Here is a 22557-nt window from a genome sequence, read left to right on the forward strand (position 1 = left end):
GTCGGAAGTGAAACTTTGCCACGTTTTGAGAAGTTGAATCCTTCGGATATTTGATATTCGAAATTAAAGAAGCAGAGAAGAAGAGAGAATTCCTTGCAAAGGGTAATGACTGTGGGAAAGAACGCGATCCGTGTGTGTTCTATGCGTATGTATTGCGCGATACTTGATCTTGTTATTGTGTCTTCAACCCTTAAGGGAATTTTACGCTTCGATTTAGCAGTCATGCGCGTCTTGTAACTGGTGCTACAAGCGAGAGCAGATAGTTCTATATGACAAAATACATAAGATGAAAATGTAGAATATCGATGATTAGATATTTGGTTAGCGTGCATCTGTGTGTTTGGATGGTGTGCGATAATGTGCATCTATGTTCTAATTACACCATCACTTACAGAAAAGTTATGAGAATTGGTAACTATGATAAAGTGACTAATTCAGATTGAAAACCGTGATCTTTCTAGTAATATATTTTCAAGATACGTTTATCAATCATCTAAATCACATATTCTGTAATTGTATAGATTGTTTCTTCCTTTCAATTTAAACAATACTAATAATATTCTTGCATTCGTATATACTCACAGTACAAACAGAAAATTTGCATGCATATCATTTTAATTCCAACAACAATCGCACAATTTGCAACGTAATATGGCAATTTCAGGTAAGGTTACGTAAATGTCATAAATTTTATTTCTTATCATGAGATTCATTGTATAGACAAGCATACATAACATATAATTCGATTCAGTCTCGTTACATCCTGTTTTTCTACTTTTCGATGCAGTTACAATTTTTTCGCGACTCGACTCTTTCTCGTTTCCATAAGTGCTGCAGGAACTATATCTAGTGGGTACACTAGAGGCATGCAATGGCGAACGAAATTCATTCTGAAAGTCATTTTTTAGCCACATTTCAAGGTCATCGTCGTTTTTTAATGGAACCATATATTTTTTAACATGTTAAGCGATCCATTTCGACATTCTCTATAAAAGAAAGTATTAGCTCATTCATGTCGGAAAACCTGTTTAAGTTTAACAAATATTTTAACTTTAATTTTGTTAAATTTAATGTACGAAAGACAAGGAAAGACGCGAAGAGATATTCCTGTGTTTGCGTTATCTTTGTCTCTCATGTATTAAATTTAACAAAATTAAATTAAAATTAAAATACTTGCTAAATTAATAAATAGTTTAGTTTTCGGCACAAGTAATTTAATACCTTTTTTATGGGGAATCCCGAGATGCATCGGTTGATGTATTAAAAAATACATGGTTTCGTTAAAAAAAAATGATAACGACCTGTTTCCATCTGAATGTTCCACCCTGTATATTAATTTTATTTGATACATTATTACATATGTTATATTTTTGTTTTACGTATTATACTTTGTGTTTATTATAATAATGTAATTCCAATATATAATATACAGAGTCCCGTACACAACTGGGACAAGTTCTCGTGTCTTCAAAGCGGTTACAGATGGATAAAAATACTATATTTCGAAATTAGGTCGTATTCAATGATGAAAAATTCTGAGAATAATTCTGTTCTTTTTTTGCAATTTTTTTGAAGAAAGTTTCTCAATTGCGTAGTAAACTCTGTATAATAATGTAATTTCTCCATTTGCTTATTACATAAAAAGTCCAAACAATGCGTGTGTTCAAGCTTGTTAAAAATGTTTACCTCGAAATCTAACGATGACTTTTATTACCGCAAAAAATATACATGTACTCTTAAAAAAAGAAAAAAAAAAACTATGCTCCCAATGTATTTTATAATCCGTATATCAATGACTTGTATGCCTCATATTGAAGTAGTTTCGCTTTTATTCCTTCCTTGTTACGTCAGTGGGAGGTTGCAGTCTCACGGAGAGGGTACTTTATATATATAGCAAAGATTTTCCAATCTATTTCATAACGATCGGGGATGTCATAAAACATGGACACATTCCCTTCGGGTTTACTGAACGCGTAGTGTACTTTTCATAAAAATTTCGGAATAAAAGTGACGATGTTAAAATATAAAATATACGCTTATCTGTATTTAATGTTTTATTTGATTCATAAAGACGTTATTGACGCGGTAATATGTACGTATGAATTTGTTTTTCTTTTCTCGTGACCTTTCTTGTTACTGGTAAAAGAATTATTGATAAAACAAGGAGAGGTTGGACGATTTACGTCTCATTGAGTAACCACATTTTTTGTGATTTAGGTGATGAGGAAGATACGTTGCAAGTCAGTACAAAAATTCGCCTGAAGATTTACAAAGGGTTTGTGAAATACGGTGACATTCTTTTCAATGACCTTGTGTTTTAAATTCTTGCGGAAGAAATATGATTAACAGTTGGAAATATAATTAAATTCGTTATTTCGTTTTGTACTGTACTTATATCTAGTAATTGTATGTTGAAGTTTCTGGTGAAACAAATTTTTCATTTCATGTTTTATAGTTTAAAGGTGATATCTAACAAAATTTCAACTGATATTGGGTATAATTGGTAACCAAAAAAGCAGTAGAACAAGTGAACATTGCTATTTGATATTAATTAAAAATTCTTTAAAATATTGCTTTTGAAATACCTACGTATAAAGAGAAAAATTGATGAAACTGAAATGCTGAAAATTGATGAAAACTGATCGAAAACTTTTGTATACCAGAGTATTTACTTATTACTATACGCAACTCCATTGAACATTAAACTTCATAAAATGTTCGCTTAAAGTTAATAATCGTCTTATTACAAAACTATTTTGCACGACTACAGTAACAGCTCTCACTTCACATCCACCGAAAGCATGGTTACGAATCCAGGAAACATTGCAGACGACATATTGCCCGACCGAGACAGTGTTCTCTATATACATGGATTCATGGAGAATACGGAAGCAGAGAACGCTCGGATAATAATTAAAGGTATTACTATCACGCGATGCAAAAAGGGGATAAGTAACAGGAAAATAAGACAACTAAGTTTACGATTTCGCGTTTGCAGCCTATCTGGACAAGGGAGACGTGAACGTCATTCTACTGGATTGGGGAGATATAGCATTTCATATTAATTACGTTTACGTGTCCAGCCAAATTGTCACAATAGGGAAGGCGGTTGCTGAATCCCTAAACAAACTCGTCGATCTGATTGATTTAGACACGTTGCACGTGGTTGGGCATTCTTTGGGCGCTCACATAGCTGGGAATATCGGCAGATACGCGAATATCAATCTTAGTCGAATAACGGGTGAGTTAAAAGTTTTATAAACAGTAAGGTAATTTCGTGCATATTTATTTTTATACGAAAGGCAGTTGTATATATCTCCCGGTAGAAGATTTTTTTAGAAAAGTAAGAGATATACATTTAGAAAAAATAGGGGTATTGTCATCAGATGTTAAATTAATTAACGAATGTACATTGGTTATAATAGTTGAATAGTAAATTCTAGATAAAAATTTATCAGTATAAAAGTTTATCAGAAATTTATCAACATAAAAAATTTACCAAAACCAGCACAATAATAAAATATTTCCTATAACACGAATAAAGATGTCTACACCCTCATAAGAACAAGCGTTTACAAGTATACGAATATTTTCATAAACATTTTAGAACAATAATTAGTTAGAGCAATGATCCAATATCCTGGTACCTGAAATATTAATACGTCATTATAAACAGTAGATTGTGTATTACGTGAAGACCAGAAGAGTACTAATCTCCTAATACAGGCTTAGATCCAGCGCTTCCGTTGTTTTATCCTTCTACGTGTCACATCAGATCAACCGACGCCGAAGCCGTTGTTATCCTTCACACTGATGGTGGATTTTATGGGACAGCTACCAACACGGGAACTGTTGACTTTTACGCAAACGGGGGCATCAGTGTTCAACCGGGTTGTCCTATAATCTTCGGTGGAGGTAAATCATAATATTTTGTCGTTAAGACGTCCCGGTGGTTCATTCTCATAGAATATAGAAAATTTTAATAGCGATCAAATACAGCATTTATACAATCTGATAACCGGTTATCATTGTAATTTATAAAGGATCCACTTACGTTGTTTGCTTACCGTAATCGTTGTCATCTATCGTAAATGCTCGATGGCCAGGGAAAAATTCAAAGCACTAATGAAATATCCTTTTAATGTTAGATTCTTCTTTTTTTTCCTTATATGTCTATACTGTGATATTATTTGTAACGGAAATTAGAATTGATCGACTAGAAGATGAAGTTAAATTTCAGTCTATAAAGCAAATTATTTTGACGACGTCAGAGTCGGATTATATCCTTTTGTAACTTTTTTACAATGCTTCCTCTTTTATTTTAAAAGGGTGAATTATTAACTGAGTAATATTAGGTGATCGCATTATTATTTATTAATTATTTATTTAAAAATCAAACCATTTTTCTGTCATTGAGTGAGATTTGCCAATTTTTCTTGAAATATTTTATTCTAATTTCCAATTAAAATTTCTGCAGTCCGTGTTAATTTTTAATTTATGGTTTTCATGGAAAAATATTTTTCTCGGAAGAATTATGCAGCCATCAAAGGTCCGTCCGAATATATGCAGAGTCTCTAATGAATCCAAAAGCATTCCCGGCGCATAAGTGTCTTAGCGAAATTGTGAATGCCGAGGAAATCTATTTTGGAGATTCGACACCAAAGAACATGTAAATAAAATTCCTTATGTCAGTATATTAAACTTTGCAACGTGATCATAACATCGTGTTTCATTTCAGATACGGAACATATTGTTTCAATACCAACGCCAAGCCTCCGTATGGCAAAGCTATTTAAAATTTCCGTTCCTTAGATAATATAATAATACTTTACCTTATAGATTAATCATTTTATTTCGTAGATTTGTTTTAGATCTGTCATCGTTTCAGTGAATATAAGCTTTAAGATTAAACGCATCACTCGCTATAAATCCTATTTCCATAAATCCTTTTCGTTTCCATCGTTTCTTAAATTCACATCATAAATTAGTTTTGAAGTTTATCTTCTGATTTATCTCTATATTATGATTTTCTTTTCATAATGATAATACATTTTTGAACACTGAGAGAATAATTTTACGAGCTATGGGATAAATCTTTTCACGGAAAATGCAATAGATTTCGAACATCGTCGTATCATGGTACCTGCAGATGACAAGCAACACTTTATTATCGTCTATTCTCACAGTATACGCGTAGCAGACAAGCGAGCATAACCATACGCAGTCTATCTCAGGATTGCAAATTCAAAAAGGACTATCTGACAACCCACGCTACTGTGTAGTTCTCCATTGCTAATCAATTGACGCTGCATCGAGGGTTCTTTAACCCTATTGTGTTCCATCAAGGATACACACATGGTTGAGTGTGCTCTAAGAAAGTTACTTCTACGAAAATCTCTTAACAATTTATCTACGTTGTTTTCGCATACGCATATACAGAGTGCCTATGTTGCTAACAAGAATTTCTCTTCAATAACAAACAAGAAACAGAGAGAGAAAATATTAATACAAATCGTTACTAATACTATTATTATTAATATTTAATTTAACGGGTATATTTATGAACAAATAAAAGTGTCATTAATGTGAGAAGATAATATCTTTATCATGTACAGTCTGTTTCATTATTAACTACTTCATTTCCTGCGTCTGGAAGCCACAAATAGCATTTCCGTTCACGAATGCTGAACCCGTCTGAAAGATTAAATCTACCTACCGATTTGGCAAAGTGACGCATGAATAGCTACTTATAATTTCATTTTAAACGTTCATCGTCATGAATAATTAATAAGAATCGCGACGTTCCTCTTGACGTGTACTATACCCGGAACCTCCCATTCAACGATGATAACATTCCACGTATTTATTACTTACATCTCGCAACAGCAAGCCAGAAGTGTCTTATTTTTGAAGTTTTATGTACAAATTACTATAATCAAATTTTAATTACGTATGTTAATAATACATTTTACATATACTTATATATATGTTATCAAAATTAACTTTTATTCAAAATTTTTATTTGATTTGTCAGTTGCTCCGTTACCTTATCTTAAATAACATAATATTTGTGATAACATATTTGAGAAATTTCTATTAGTTCTTGATTATAACGTAAGATTCTGTAAAACTGTACTTAGAAATTCTTTAAAAACATCCAGTTTAGTATAATTAGCCTGTGTTAACTCCGCGAAAGCCGCGCTAATTGTAAGCAAAGTAGAACTATTGTGGAAATAAATTTAGTGCTGACATCGAAAAAAATTCGTGCTCTATACAAAGCAGCCTATGCCTTGATTGTAATTTATAACCCATTCACCAAATTACTGCGATTACGCAGTGAAACGCCACACAGTAATGTTCAATTCTACCTGCCTAATTGAAACACATGCGTCTACTGTTCAGATATCCAACCGTTCGAAGACCGACCCAACGTGTAGTTAATTGTGTTGTTAACATGCATAACCGCGGCGCGGCAGCTAGCTGCGTAAAGCAATGTTCGCGCACGCGAATGCATTCTAATCGAACCAATTAAATTAACCTGACAGCGCAACTGGTTCGTTACCAACGGGCATCCGTGTGCCCGCGAGAACTCTTGCCATTCGCGTCGTTCGAAAGACTTCCGAAAAACAACTGCCACTTTTCTCTTCCTGGCTGTGCGTTCTGCAAATTATCAACAGGCTACGCGATATTTCAACCGAAGCGCAGCGATACCCGAACGGGTACGATACATCAATTTCATCGCGGCTTCTACACGCCGGTCGCTTAGAGATTTCTTAAACGCATCATTGCAATTCATACTGTCACCATACTGGAATTTAGTACAACGTATTTACGAATAATACTATTTATCTGCTGTGCATCTTGTGTATTTTTATTTTATATTATGGATTTCATTGTAATAATTTTAATTTATCGATAAATTGAAATGTTGGAATTCTTTTTGTAATCTCTTATTGAATTATTATCCAGGAACTGACAACAAATAATTACATTTACATTTATTACTGTCTGAATATATTTGAATATATTTAATAATATAGGAAATATTGCTCTTTTTACTTCTACATTCAAACTGGACAAATACCTTTGTCTCTTGTTGTATATCATATATATTGATTATTCCTGGTAATCGTAATTGTATTCTGTAAAATTAAGACCTTTTATCAACCATTGTATCTATACACATGATTTTGATCGCCTCTTCTCCGTATGTTCAAATAAACTTGCAACGAATTAGAATTACATAAACATCAATTCGTAAACAATTACGATACTATTCGTATAATGTTATCGTAATACGTTCACAGTCGTCCTCCTAATATATTCATCCTAATTAAATCAATACGCAATAACGACTCTCGAACAGGATTCGGACATCACGTAAAAGTGAATGAAACGCAAGAAGCGTAAATCGGATCGCTTCCGTAATCTTATCGATATCAGAATTGCCGTCGGAGAAATCAACGAGCCACCATCTGAATAGATACTGTTCGCCGAGGATCGGAACGCGAAGGAACAGGATCATTAACAACACCTATGACGCAAGGAAATGTCTAACGTCCAAGGTTGAATCCCGAGACCATTCATGCTTCACTGAATAAGACGAAACAAATACAATCGTTATGTATCCGCGGGACCCCTTCTTCCGCCAAGCTAAACAAGAATCCCCATACACAATCCGTTCACGGGGATAGCACGTATAATGCGCCTCCGCATCTACCGGCATGCCGGCTCGCCAGCACGAGTGTTGCGCGCACGAGGCGGTGCAACCGGTGCGCCTCTCCAGAGGGCATAATTCTTTGATCTCGATTTTTGTCCACTCACCCGCCCCCTCTGCTGCAGTCAACCTCGCCCAATCCTCATGCTCAGAGCCAGCTTCCCCGTGGACGATGCTGTTGCCGTTGCTGCTTCGTCGTTCTACATCGCGTACCGCCCTCTCTCCGCACAGAAAATTCAAGACCGGTTAATCCAGATTAACTTTGAGCCGACGTACTGTACGTAGGTAAGCACACGTGTACGAACGCCTCTGTACACATGTACATACATGCTCGTGAACATGTGCTCAAGTATGTGCACAAGTCTGTGGTGGCGAGCCTCGATCGGGAGTAACGATCTTCCGCGATCAAAATGCAACGATACTTTCCCCCTGAAGCACTCGCCGGACCTGTCCTACCGCTGCACCGAGCCTCCTCTTCGCACAGGCAGAATTACGGACGCGTGCAACGTCTGCGAGCGTCGTGACCTACGAGTCCGCAGAAAAACAGCCGCCGCATCGCTTCAATGAGAGGGGAACGTGCAAGGTGAAATTTGAAGTTTGCAGTTTAGATAGGGATGAGATTGCGATTTTTAGTTGGGTGGCTTGCACGGTTTGCTGGGTACAGTGACAAAGGAAATGAAGATTGACGTGGTGTCGGTTTTACGGTTGGCTGACTAAAATTATTTTTCAAAGCATGTTAGGATTTTGGATATACAGTTGCTCACGAAAGTATTCGAACCGCTTACATATGCAAACTTCAATTCCGTATTTGATTTTCTCCACACATAATTTTGATCATCTGAGTCAAAAATGTTGAACTTTGACTCGTCCGAAAAGATGACTTTGTCCCAAAAAGAATTATCTTTATTAATATAGTTTTTTGCAAAAGTCAATCCTTTTTTATGATTTACCGTATTAATATATGGCTTCTTCCGCGGTACTCTTTATGAACTTCTTTATGAAACATATCAGCTACCATACTTGCGAGTTGAGGAGCGGATGTAGTAGGATTTTTTTTTAATTCGCGAATGATAACTTTCTCCTCTCTTCCAGTCAATTTCTTTGGTCGACCTGATCGAGCTTTGTTTGCAAGCGTTCCCTCATTCTTTGACGTTTTTATGATATAATGTATTGTGGACTTACTTCTGTTCACAATTCCGGCAATCTCGTTATATGATTTGCCGTCCTCATGTAATCGGAATATTATTTCTCTTTTACACTTTTTTGTTTCGGAACTTTTGGTATTCATTTTAAATACTATTGTGCACACTTTTACGTTACTGTTACTGAAACGATATCCTAATATCAAGTGAACGTATCAATATTTTCATTTAGCAACCATGTTTACATTCGGTGCAAAGGAAAATGAAAAACTATTAACAGTGTTACAACTTTCGAATACTTTTATGAGACACTGTATGTAGAATACGTATATCCAAAAAGTATGTATGAATACATGAGATGCATTTGAGTATGGATATATTTGAATATAGACAGTGAAAGTTCATTTGTCTGAACTCATCGAAGGACAAACAATTCATATACCTGAAGACAATGGAAATTTCAAAATTTCAAAATTTCGTTCCTATAAATGAAACATAAATAAACTGAATTCTACTGCATACACGAGTTACACTATAGTTTATATCGTTAGAAATAAAAAGAAGTTTGGAAATGTCTCGGTAAATTACATAATTAAAGATTTCGAAACATGCGACTACACTATGTATTAGGTCGTCCGAAAAGTTTCCTTCGTTTTAGAAGAAAATAATCGAAACACAACATTTTCCGTTATATTCCGCTTATATTATTTTATCGAATTACGTATGGTCCATTTTATTCTATCAAGATAAAGATTACAACGTTCGACAGATTAGGTTTCATGTTTGTATAAAGATGCGTCGTTGTAAAAGGCGTGTCTGTCAAAGAATGCCACTTTCCTGACAACCTAATACCTGTCCTTAGAAGTAAGGGAAAACTAAACATATTTAGCATTGCACGTTGATGAAATCGTCATTGCTTGAAGAAGTTTACCTACCTTTAATTTATGAATTTAGAGTTCTATTTCAGATCGAGAAGCTTCCCCTGGCAAACCTAATAATGCTTTATAATTGTCTTAATCTTTACGATGATCAGTCTGAGAGTGAAAAGTCTAAAGAAAGATTTGAGAAATTCTGCGCGTTATTCGAAGAAATTTCCGAATATTAACCACCACGAAATCTAGGCTACCAAATGAAATACGCATATATTGCAATATCAATGAGATACGGATCTATAAAATAATCCGTACCAATAAATGGGCATAGAATTAAATTAAGAAAGGAATATAATAAAAATAACAATGTGAAAAGCTAAATGGTCATCCGTACCACGCTAGAAATGGAATAAGCTTTCAAAACGGTGGGAACGAGGATAGTGACCTGACTCGCCACGTCCGGAGGCTTAATTGAACCGAATGCGAATCAAATTTGCGTTTAAGATGTGTACTCAACGTAAGAACAGGATACCTATCGTGAGTATGAAGTCGCTGTATAAGGCATCGTTCTCGATATTAATGATGGCAACGCATCGTCGGTAATGAACACATGCATAACCTGTCCCGCCCACGTGCGTAGTTCGCTTTATACTTTATACGCATACAACGACATTATCTGTACAGTGCTGTATCAAGGGCTCGCCTAACTTTCCAGGAAATTGGATTATTAACCTCATCTTAATAATTAAGGTATTATCTCAAGTTCGTCTTGTTAGCAGATATGCGTGCGCACCAGTTCGCATTAACAATCTTTTCAACTGCTTAAGATTCTTCTTCGAATAAAAGATTAGCAAAATGGATCTTTTAATTACGGAATTATCATATAAAAATAATATCTCGTTTAATACGTTTAATCTTAAATAAGAAGTTAATAATAAAAGTTTGGTATAAAAATTGCAAATTACCAGCTATTCATATTCTCCATTTTCCTCGCCATTATATGATTCTCCGTCCTTTTTTCATCAGCTATCGTTTAACCGAGAAGAGCAGCCGTAAAGGCACTCTTATCGCCAACATCGTATCGTAATTATAAGACGAATCAAATAAAATAGCTGGTTCGACGCTAACATACCTTTCTCTCAAAGCTTTCTGCGCCAGCATCCCTCGTAAAAAAGATATAACGTTCGATTCAAAGGGGCGACAAGAAAAATGCCCCGAGCAACAAACGTTGCTGCACTATCACTATCATCGTTGAGAAACGATCTTTCCCTCTACTAATATTGCCATTCCACCTTTATTATTTCCTCCCATTCCGAGATAAAGTTTTCGAAGATAAATTGTTGCACGTTAGACGTTCGAATCGATTCGTTCTTAAGTATGATCTTTTACCCGAAATTAAAGAATCGAATATTCCTCTCATCGCATTATTTAATCGATTCTAAAGTGAATACGTGGCAAACATTCTTCATATCCTGTTGCTTAGATCAATCAGATTTTTGTTCGAACCTATATATAACGATTAGACTAATATACATTTCCATTGACGACACAGGTTTTACGCTCAAATATGGAACATGTTTGAAAGATCATTGGTAATGTATTGGTTATGATTTAATTCTCAGTATCATTGAAATTCCAAGATTAAATTTAATGCAGGAGCTGCAAATATCAAACTTCATAAAAGCTTCACTGCAACTCTAGATTATAAAACTGAACATCAGATTAAATTACGTATGCTGTAATTTAATATGTACGTCGTCCTTGTTCGGAACGCACTTAAATAGCTTGTTTTCTATTTTAACACGAATAAATATGACTAACTAAGTAATTTCAACATGTTGCGATTTTTCACATTCGTGTGGTAAGCGTCTCGTTTAACGGCTCGAAAATCTCGCGACGTCGTTACTTGTTAACCTTTAATAACCATCTTGTAAGCAGATATGCTATTATACTAAATATCATAGATGATATTCCGACATCGTGTCCAATGCCTTAATCATGCTCGTTGCCATTCGTATTCCGGCAGCGAAACGGCAAAAAACATATCGTTATGTTCGCCGATTACCGATATTAAGCTATATAAAGTACGTAGTAAATAGTACAATTTACAACCACGAGATTCCCATACCTGTGTTACGCTATAGGTACTAAAAAGTTATTAAAGTAATTATATAATGTAAATCCAATATTATATCGAAATAAAAAAAGAAGAAGCAAAAATCAGATGAAAGGGGGAAAGAACGAAATGTATAAAAAATAAAGATTGGTGAAAGTTACGATATGAAGGAAAAATAATTCAGCGATAATTAAGAACTTTGGGATAAAGCGAATTAAGAACTTTGGGATAAAGTGTATTAAGAACTTCAACTAGTCGCAAGAAATCGTACTGCTGCATTTATTTTTGTTCGACTAGTTCATAGATTTTCATTACAAACTCGTATACTAGCTCAATACGCCTTTACATTCGATTTCAGTGGAGAAGCACGGTAGAAGATTCAAACGTAATTTTCACTCCATGGAATGGAGATCTCGTAAACATGACAGACTGAGGTATACTCCAGATTGCAGCGTCCTTGGGCGCCACGGAAACTTCGCATACCTTACGTTCCATCCAATGCTCCATCTTCCCTTGAATGACGCTTAACGAAGCTGAATAGCTTATGGCCAGCAATATACACCGGTCGACGATCCAATCGTTCCGGAAAAAGATCAACGTGTTCATCGTCTTCGACGAGGACACAGGACTTCGACTATCAATTGTTCGATCGTGCGATAAAGCTAAGGATCCACTGAAGATTTAAACTATGCTACATATAAAAATACAATTTGCTTCGATATACAGATATATAGTAGCCACTGTATATAATAGCAGGTAAAAAAAAGTTTAAAGTTGTTAAATAATTTATTTGTGTACATGCACGTATTGATAACTTCTGTATTAGATATTTTTCACCACGTTACTGACGCACGTATTCTGGAGTATATCTTATAGCTTTTCACTGTCCTTGCCACATAAGAGACTCGTCCAGAAAATATCACCTGTTTATGTATGGAAGCCATATAAAACGATGGAACGTACTTATAGAAGGTCACCTAGCTTCATTTATATGTCGGAGATGAAAGGACATCGGGGCCTTTCTTGTGGAATTTCTGGGAAGATCTCCAATACTTTAGTCTAGACTATTTATTATAGCTGTAATAAATAATAAAACTTGGAAGTAGTTGTTTATGATTTAATCTGATTATGTTTGCCCGAGATTTGTGACAGTGGGCTTGGGCTCGAGGTGACACAACTGATCGCTGAACGTAGCCACGGTCACGGGATGGACGTTTTTACCTAACAGAGATATGGAGTAATTGTATAGTTCTCCTTAAAAAAATATAGTTGTAGCGACACACGGGCTCGAGGACAAATCAAGCCACGTGTGGTTTTGCCTCAGAAGTGCCAATATTATGGGACACACGTTGTATTAATAATCAATCCCTGGGCAGAAACAATGTCGCTGCTATGTGGGACTGCCTAGCAACGGCAATTGGAATTTTGTCGGTATCCCGCGATCAATATACAACGAACGAACGCGATCGTAAGGAGAGGAAAGTTTTCATCAGTCTTTTCTTCGTGCGATCTCCTTGGACAGTTTGACATCGTCTTTACGAGCAGTATATATCGAACGTCCCAGCGAACGTTTTTTGTGCTTCAAAATATATTCTACGTTTAACAAAGAGTTATCCCGTTGGCCGTGGATTCGTTATTGAACCTAAGATCATTGTCATTAACATCTCGAGTGTCTAATTACCGTGGTTATTTGTCAGATTCTGTAAAAACCATATTTAAGCCAGTAAATATAATCTCTATTGTACAACAACGATGACTAGTCCAAATGAAGATTCGTTACATGCCCCTAACCCTAATGATAACTCGACATATATATTGACATAAGTCATATCGAATTTTGTGCTTAAATATTTAATATTATCGTTGTATCACCAGTTTAAAATAGCGATGCGAATTGAAAATCCTGCCGATGACGCTTTTACACTTTTCGAACGCTGAAAACGCTCTTCCAAAAGGAATGCACCGCCGAATTACAGCAGTTTACGGTAATAAAGTTCAGGTGAATCATTGGTGATCGTAAGTATTCAGGGCAAATGATAGACGCATCAAATGAACCAAATTAAAATTTGTTTGCGAAACATACTGTTACGTCCGGTAACTCTCTATGGTCGAGGCGTCCACCAACTGTGCACGTACAATTAATCGAGTCGCAATAATCCTAAGGAACGGTCATAAAACGGGGCTTCTTGATTTACCGTTAAAGCCGTTAAGTGGCATAAAATATTTTCGATTCAAGAAGTTCCTTATGGTTATTGCTTTATCAGGTAAAAATTGGAGAAACGTAGGTTTTCCCATGTTCCACCCGCAAGCAACGGGTGTTGGGGCGATCATCACCGAGTAAGAATTTTCCTTTGCGACAGCATCGTCACCGGACTTCACTCTCGATCTCCGCCTACAGATCAGTCAACATATCTTCACTGGATCTACGACTACAGATTAGTCAACATCTCTTTACCGGGTTTACACCTGTCAATCATTCACTACTTCACTTATACCTTACACACCAGCGTATCTATCTACATACTATCGTTGAACTATTAATCAAGGATTCTACTCATTAAACCGTCTCTATTATCCTAATCTAAATAGGGAATCAATTTGTTCGTGGCGTCGATTATTCTAATCGTAACGGGAATTTACGACTCCCGTTGACACACTTCCTCGCGATCGCGTCTCTCTACGACTGAACGAATAAACACATACAGAGTTGTTTGATCGATAATGTTTCACAAGAAACGATGATTTAAATAATTGCGTAAAACGATGGTTACGTAAACTGGCGACGGAAGTGTATGACGAAGATACACAAAAACGTATAACGTTACGATAAGTATCCAAATAGTGGTTGTATTGAAAAATAACTCAGTATTTATACTAAAGTCACAGATAAAGAAAACTTTTTAAAATACATTTGTATTGTTGTTATTTCAAAACGAATACTACTTTCTGGACGACCCTCGTACAGTTCCGTTTTGTAAAGTACTCTTTGTTTATATATATATATATATATATATATATATATATATGTTTAAACTTGCTTTTGTTTACTACCGTATTTACAGAATCGTTTCCAACAAAATCTAAGCTAACTCGTTTCAAAATATTGTTTCAGTACTCTCAGGATGCATGATGCGCATATCAGGGAAAAGTATCGTCGCGCTGTTTCCCTTCGCTTTTCGCGCGTCCTTCGGAGGACGTATCACCGTTTCCAATTTCAAAAAATCATTGTCTCCTTCTTCCGCGGTGATCGCGTGCCTGTGGCCGTAAAGGAAATTCAATCGGTGGAAATTATACACTTCGGATTGCGTTAGATCGATACCGCTATGAGCAATGATAAACGGAGTATCGCTGTTTTTAATGGAATTTCTATTTATGTTATTGCGGTCTGGCAACTTTGTTCTAATATGGATAGAGGTTTGTTCTATTATGAATTACTTTGTATTGGATTTTATAAAAGTTTGTTTGTGTTATTTGTTAGATGGTTAAATACTTAAGTGATCAGTCTGTGAGAGTTACGAGTTTATTTGAGACACGTACTTTGCCCAACTTGTGATAGTCACAAATTGTCTTACCGCTACATGGACAAATTACTTCATAAATTTCGCACGTTTTTTCCCACATCTTTATAGTATTATGAAAACATGAACATCATTTTTTATGTACTTTTAAATAATAGAAAAAGACAGGTATATTTTCCGAATGAAGAGAAAACAAAACGATATTGCCAGTACATTATGAATGATTTAAAAGCAGATGGGAATGAGAAATGAATCAGAAAAGAAACATAATAATGTCGCAAAAAATTGCGATATAGGATTATACATTTTTCATGCTTCAAGATATACAGCACAAAAAGCTAAATGTGTAATTTTATCGTAATTAAGATTATATTAGAATCCATTCTTTTTTTCTTTTTTAATAAAATATTATGAACCAGTACCTACCCCGATCAGCATCACAAACGATCCTAGTAGGTGCTTCGAGATAAATTCAAAAGTACGTTAAACTGCATCGTTCAATTCATCCTTGTAACACGTTACACGATGTCGATTTATCGAGTACCACTAGCGTCTTAATCTTCCATTGAACACCGAACGAATCATAATATCTCGAGCAGTTTGCAACTACTTTCTCTGTTGTGTCGAACAAGCTTGATAGCGCGTGACGAAATAATTAGCGGCGATAGACACGATTGCTTAACGCTTCCTTAACATGTTAATACAGTCATTAAGCAGATTGATCATGGAATAACGAGAGAAGGAAAACGGTGCATTATATACTTATTACGAGAAGCAAGAAGAAAAGGAAACTCGTAAACATAGTTAACTTTCAATTACTCGGCCGCTTACGCAATAGTTGTTTGAACGTTTAACGTCCTCCACGTCGCGACGCGTCGTAAGAATCGATTGTTGTCACGCGACCAATTTATGCCAGCCTTTCAATCATCCTGTCACTGCACACGATCGATGGTTGTTATCATCGGTTAAGCGACAATCGATCGGAAACCAGTTAAATGAATCTCCCTATGGTGAGTGATGGGTATCGTAGATAACTTTAACGTCCTCGGTTTTTGCTTTAACTCCTTCACTCTCGTACTGGATTGTACTAATAAATTTTACTTGCAGTATTTATTAATATTTATTGCTTTCGCGAGAATCTAATATTATTCAGACGCATTTTATTTTGTAACATGCAACGTATTAATCTTAAAATAAAATGTGTAGCTATTCATATTTACGTTCAATATCTTATTTAATATATCGATCAAGTATAGTTTCTCTAGTTTATATTTAATACATCTGTATTCATAGTGCATATCTGTGCACTTAATAAGAATAATCAGCGTTCGCTGCTACTGAATATTAAATAACTTTTTATAATCGCTATGGCTAGATTATAATAGATTTTTATGTATTTATGATAAACTTGACGATGCAAAAATACACAGGATGCACATAATCTGCAAAAGTATTAAAATGTTCGAAATATAGTATTTATTATATTACTTAGTAGATAAAACGAACCTCCACGTAGATTTCATTTCCTCGGCCGTGTTCACAAAAATGCTCAAAGACCTTTCAACAAGTTCTTTCTGTGGGTAACGAATCTTCGGGAGAATTGTTCGTTCATTTTGTTTCAATAAACCAGCCGTAAAGGTACACCGCAACATGCTTCATTTGCCGGCACTATAACTATAATCACCGTTAAATTAACTAGCATTCAACGAATTGCTCTCTCACGTTTTTCCTTCTCGTGAAACAATCACGCAACACTTCGTTCTTCCCTCGAGAGCTCACAGTTCCGTCAACGATCAACTGCAGATCCTATGTAAATTCCTACTTTAATGGGTATCGTTCGATCGTCCCGAGACAACGAGAAACTCGAAAAGCTTGTATAATAAATCGTAATCAGTGTTTATAGTTGTTATATTCTAATCATCCATAATCGACGAATTATTTAAGTATTCTCATTTCCTGTACTGAAAGCATTGAATTATTCAGCCATCTAATACAGGTACATATCATCATCTGTATCTTATGAAGTTCAGCTAGTTCATGCATATATATTTCATTCAAAGTACCTAAAATTATTACTTATTGTATCATAATTATCGCTATCTTCAAAATTGCTGATATTTTCTCCATCATTCTGTGTCAATCGTTGTACTATTTCGCATTATTATCTTGCTTGTCCTTTTATTATATGCATACATCGAACTTGGAAATTTTCATTAACGAGTATATAAAAATTCCCCAGACAGAATCTTCAACAGCAATTATTATCGACATCAAGACTTTTGCACGTTTTCAGCTTCCCTTACTGCGCTTGGAACTATCGAAACTAATGCATGCTTCGTATTTATAATATTACGGATGAATTTCAATATTTTGGCCCTTAATTCTCTCTGTACTAACTCATTACATAGTTATATTAAACACGCGTTCGTAGAAAGTGTTTTAAAGCGAAGAAAAGGGTAGGAAAAAGTGAAGCACCGAAGAAGAAACGACCTCATTAGTTGCAACAAAGAAGATATCAGAAGTAACAGTTCACCGTATGGATCCAACACTTGGTCTAAGCAGAGATTAATAAACCAAAGCTGGATTTCATCATCAAACGTCTCTCTGAATCTGACTGGCAGCCGACGCCTCGGCATCGATTCTACCGAGATTCTATTTAGAATTTAGATAGCATGAGAACGTTTCTGAATCATCGTCGATCGATGCCCTCGGGTGTAACATCGTCCCTCCAGCGCTTTGTGCATCTCCGTCACGTTCGAACGGTGCCAATGCACAATCAATCGCCGGTATTCGCGTAATTGATACCCATCCACCGTGTAACAAACGACGCTCGCTACGGGATTCGAAAGCATCTTCACGACTAGCCTGATCGTGGATCATTCTTCGAGCTTCAAGATAGACACGCTTCCCTCTTCTCGGTTCTGCATTTTCACAGATTGACACGTTGACTGCAACGTTGAATTTTATATATTTTGCCCTGCAAATCGTAACAGATTGAAATATATTACGCAATAATTATCTTTATGCATATTCGTATTTTTGAGAATATTATTAAAAACGTAAAACCCAGGTAGAAAATCGTTTTACCTGTAAGGTGTTATAAGATACACTTCATATTTTTTTATATTATGTGTATTCTGAACAATCTTGTAGCTTTAAATTTCCTATAAATACATAAAAATCCACGGTCCAACAACATGTCATAACACTTAATTTTCGTTCAGTGATTTAAAGCAATCAATTCTCTGACTGAATAATCCTGTCTCGATAACTCTATATAGATATCCATAGGTATTTGTGTCACACAGATTACCATCAACAGCTTCACGAAAGTATTATAACTGCTATTTTTAAAGAAAACAGGAAATAAAATAAAATTTACAAGCCCGGTTGCAATACAAGAAATAATAATAGACAGAACGACACACAATTCTCACGTCGATCGTGTGTCGATTAAAATAAGGTCGTATGAAAAACAGCCCGCTCGATGAGCTAATGAATAACGGACGAATTAATTATGAGGTGTTCATCTATTGGCAAAGGTGACACAACATTAATCGGCAACATCGATCAATACAATTCTTTTTCGCAACTGATAGAACAGCCGATACCTGTAGTCGGATAATAAAACCACGGGGGGATGCTTACGTTGATTCGTCCTGGTAGAAAATCGTTAATTAACGCATACGAACGTAACCATGTTGGGTGGTCTGTTTGAAATACAAGCGTGCACGTCGCTCGTTTATATCGGGTATATTAATACGTCGCTAATTACCCGACAGTAGCTTCGACGAAGGCAAGCAACGCAACAGCTGTGCTGTTGTTGCCGTTGCTGGCGTCCTATGACGTCGGTTGTTCGCGACTAGTCAGGGGTAAGGTACAATAACGCGAGAAATACCGACGGCGATAATCAACCGATTCGCCGGCCAATCAGCATAAGTCAATTTTTTACGAGTAAACTGGATACCTGGAGGTGGAGGACGCGCGACTCCTCTTCAGGAGTGATAGGCAATCAATGGTCCATGTAAACTGGACGACGGTAACGACGATGCATCGCCGAGAAACTGTTTTTTCCAATAACAACTCTCTATTTTCTTGTTTAACCTTTCTATTTCTGTTACTTTATTCTGTTTAACACTTTAACGACGGCGAACATCAACTAAAGGATTCAGAATCATAGTGGTGTAAGTCTATCCATTAGTTTTTATAGTTCAGTTTTATAGCTACTTTTTGTAAAATAGTATTCTGCGCTCCTTTTTATTGTGAAAGATAAAAATACTTGAAATTATCATTAAATATGTGTAATTTTCTAGAAATCCAAAAATTCTATAATACGACTACGGATTTCAACTTAAAGTGAAATATAATCGTTCAATAGTGATCAAACCAAACTGATATACTTATTATTTTCGAAATATATCCTACATATTACAAAACGTCCTATAATAAAAATGATCTAATTAGTAAATATAATTGCGTCGTGTAAAAATATATTTATGTCTCAACATCTAAAAAGAAAAAGGAAGAGTCACTATCCCTCGCGTATAGTGCTGCGATGCAGCATGATATACATATTACACAGTATAATAAACATTACGTTCATAATATTATCCTAAAACACAAACTTGTCCATTTTCCTCTTTTCACCGTCATTCACGTTCGACTTGTGCATTTCTCACACTTATGACCCGCCACTGTCTGCTTTTTGCGCAGTCCCCCTATTTTTTTGTCTCATTCGCATCGTCGCTTTTAACCCTCCATTTTATGGTCTTCCCCGTTTTTCCTCTGCCGTTGTCGTGCAATCGAATCTAATGATCTTGAAGCATAAAACGAGTCGAGCGTGAAACGGTAGAATATAATCCACGGTGATGACGAGGGACGGTCTTGTCGTCGGGGTAACTCTGAATTTTGTTCCATTAAATCAAATACTTAAAATGCACTAGGTTTGGATAGAGTATTTCGTTAGAATCATATTGTAAACTGTTTTTCTGACTATCTCGGTCTTTTTCCGGATTCGATATTTAAAGAAGTTTCTCCTGAAAAGGTGAGAGTTCAGATACATAAGCAGAACTATGCTAAGTCCTGGTGCTACTTGAGCAAAGCTTAAGAACAATTAGTTATCTTCTCTTAAGAAAAATTTTAAAAAGACAACTATATTTTTAAATACGTATTAAAAAATTTTGAACGCAATTTGTTGTAAAATAAACTTCACTTCATATTTACGTGAATTTATTTCATTTTATTTCCAAATCTCCTCCCTATTCTTCTACGAAGAGGTCCGAGGTAATAGTTTCAAGCCACAGGAACTTTAAATCGGTGATTACTTTAAGACTGTGATTGGAAATGATTTTTGCTTTCCCCTTGGAAAATGAGTAACGAATTTGGAAGCTGCTGTGAATCGATGGATCTTTCAGTGGAAATCTACGTGCAAGGTGACAATTGGCGCGACGATGACTCGGCCTTGCACCCGATCGAATGGTAACGATGATAATGACGACATTGTCCGAGGTCGGTGTGCTCGATGGAATACAAAACACTCGCTGACAACATGATTTGGGCTGGATGGCGCCTTCATTCAGTACCACATATGGCCAATGACAATGGAGACACGCACGAGGTATGAAACATAATGTAGTACGCTTTATTAATAGAACGTGTGTTGTCTACGTACGTTGTCATATTCGATAATTTATTCATTATATACTATATGAATATTTTATACTTGCTTAAATATAGAATATTTATTCTCCAATACATTAAGCCTTATACGTCGAGCCGAACTCGACAATTGTATTTCGTTTCATTTCATCGCTTTTAGCATATCAGCATACACTTTCGCTTATAAGAATTCAAATACTCTGGCCGACTGTATTAACAATACCTATGTGAACTTTAGCAAAACGTACAAATTAATGAAAAATTCATAATTAGATGCAGTACTTGTTATTTTTTATGGAATTAGTAGACTATAAATACTAAATGGTAAGGAAGATTAATAAAAGATTGTGTATTAGAAAACGTAGTAACAACATATTTCATTTACTATTATATTGTATATATATAATATATATGTGGTAAATAATAAAATATGTTATTATTGTGCTCTCTAATTAGTATATATATATTAACAGGTACACTACATTCTTAAATCATGATATTTATATTATATTAACATTGCAGTTTTCCTACCAACTTAGAATTTAAAATTGATCTGAAAAATACACAACGTCTTCTCTACAAAACCATCTGAAAAAATCTGTTCCTATTACTAGTAGTTAACAAACGATAATTTTTCCCTTAAGGAAAAGAGATTCGGTCCTGATGAGGTCAAATGCGCAACTTCAAAAACGTCCTCTTTATCAAAATTAAATACGCATCTTTCTATTGTCTACGCCTACTACTTATTCTTTCAAATTTACTCAACTCGGTAGACGTATAACAGTTTCTCGTTTAGCGCAATTTTTATTATCCTTTTCGCACAAATTTTCAGGCAATTACGCATACCATCGACGAAACGCCAAGAAGTGTAGGAAGAGGAAAACGCGCAGGGCGCGCGTCGCGCCACTTATTGGATCGAATGAAACCTGCTTCGGCCTGAAGGGCGTAGCGTATGCATTATTCAAATAGCGGTACCAGCTATCCAACACCTCGCTAATAACACCGGGCCCATTTTTCTCCTGGACGGCTAAGTATCCGCCGCTCGAAGCGCATCGACGTACTTTAAACGTCCGTGTTGGAATGTCAAGGGAGGTCGTAGACGCGTGGTTGAACGATAATAAAGCACCGTGGCTGAAAAAGGACGGACAGACAGTTTTTGCATAAAAGTACGCCGACTCTCCGCTCCCAAGATTGTTCACACCACGTACACTACTTCTCAAAAGTATGTAGATACTTGTTCATTTTTGGTAGATTGTAATTTAATAACAAAATTACAAATATAAAGAGCTAGGTCGATTTTTTCTAACACTTTATTAGGGTTATCGTAGAATACTATGACGCAGAATTTCTTTTAAAATTTCTTTTTTAAAATTTACTATGCAGTAAAAAATTTTTCAATTTGCAATACCAATTAGTTTGGTTAGTTTAAAATCGTGTCATTTGGACTAAATCATGTTTGTAATAATAATGATTTATATGTACTTATTTCATATTTAATATTTTCATATTTACAAGGATTTCTGACATTATAATC

At 35.6% G+C, this 22557-nt stretch overlaps 1 protein-coding gene and 1 long non-coding RNA gene across 2 annotated transcripts; one reads left to right on the top strand and one right to left on the bottom strand.

Annotated features, from left to right (window-relative positions):
* Nucleotides 1-1902: 1902 nt before the first annotated feature.
* On the top strand, nt 1903-5612 carry LOC139988303 (lipase member H-B). The gene is made up of 8 exons (XM_072005541.1): nt 1903-2092; nt 2218-2275; nt 2771-2919; nt 2999-3241; nt 3727-3915; nt 4531-4669; nt 4739-4810; nt 5185-5612. The coding sequence occupies exons 1-7, from the start codon at nt 2014-2016 to the stop codon at nt 4794-4796; spliced, it is 915 nt and encodes a 304-aa protein (XP_071861642.1). The 5' UTR covers nt 1903-2013; the 3' UTR covers nt 4797-4810; nt 5185-5612.
* Nucleotides 5613-16824: 11212 nt separating this feature from the next.
* LOC139990850 (uncharacterized) lies at nt 16825-18801 on the bottom strand. The gene is made up of 2 exons (XR_011800679.1): nt 18453-18801; nt 16825-18342 (listed from the first exon to the last, which is right to left on the bottom strand). It is a non-coding gene; the product is annotated as an uncharacterized lncRNA (long non-coding RNA).
* Nucleotides 18802-22557: the final 3756 nt, after the last annotated feature.

Source organism: Bombus fervidus, chromosome 1, assembly GCF_041682495.2.
Source record: "Bombus fervidus isolate BK054 chromosome 1, iyBomFerv1, whole genome shotgun sequence".
Taxonomy (NCBI): Eukaryota; Metazoa; Arthropoda; class Insecta; order Hymenoptera; family Apidae; genus Bombus; species Bombus fervidus.

What these genes read in the sequence shown, in the direction of transcription:
- LOC139988303 (XM_072005541.1), top strand. Translation starts at nt 2,014, where the DNA reads ATGTTAAAATATAAAATATACGCTTATCTGTATTTAATGTTTTATTTG. An exon ending in CGTTATTGACGCGGTAATAT is followed by an intron (nt 2,093 to 2,217) that starts GTACGTATGAAT and finishes TTTGTGATTTAG; the next exon opens with GTGATGAGGAAGATACGTTG. An exon ending in GATTCGACACCAAAGAACAT is followed by an intron (nt 4,670 to 4,738) that starts GTAAATAAAATT and finishes GTTTCATTTCAG; the next exon opens with ATACGGAACATATTGTTTCA.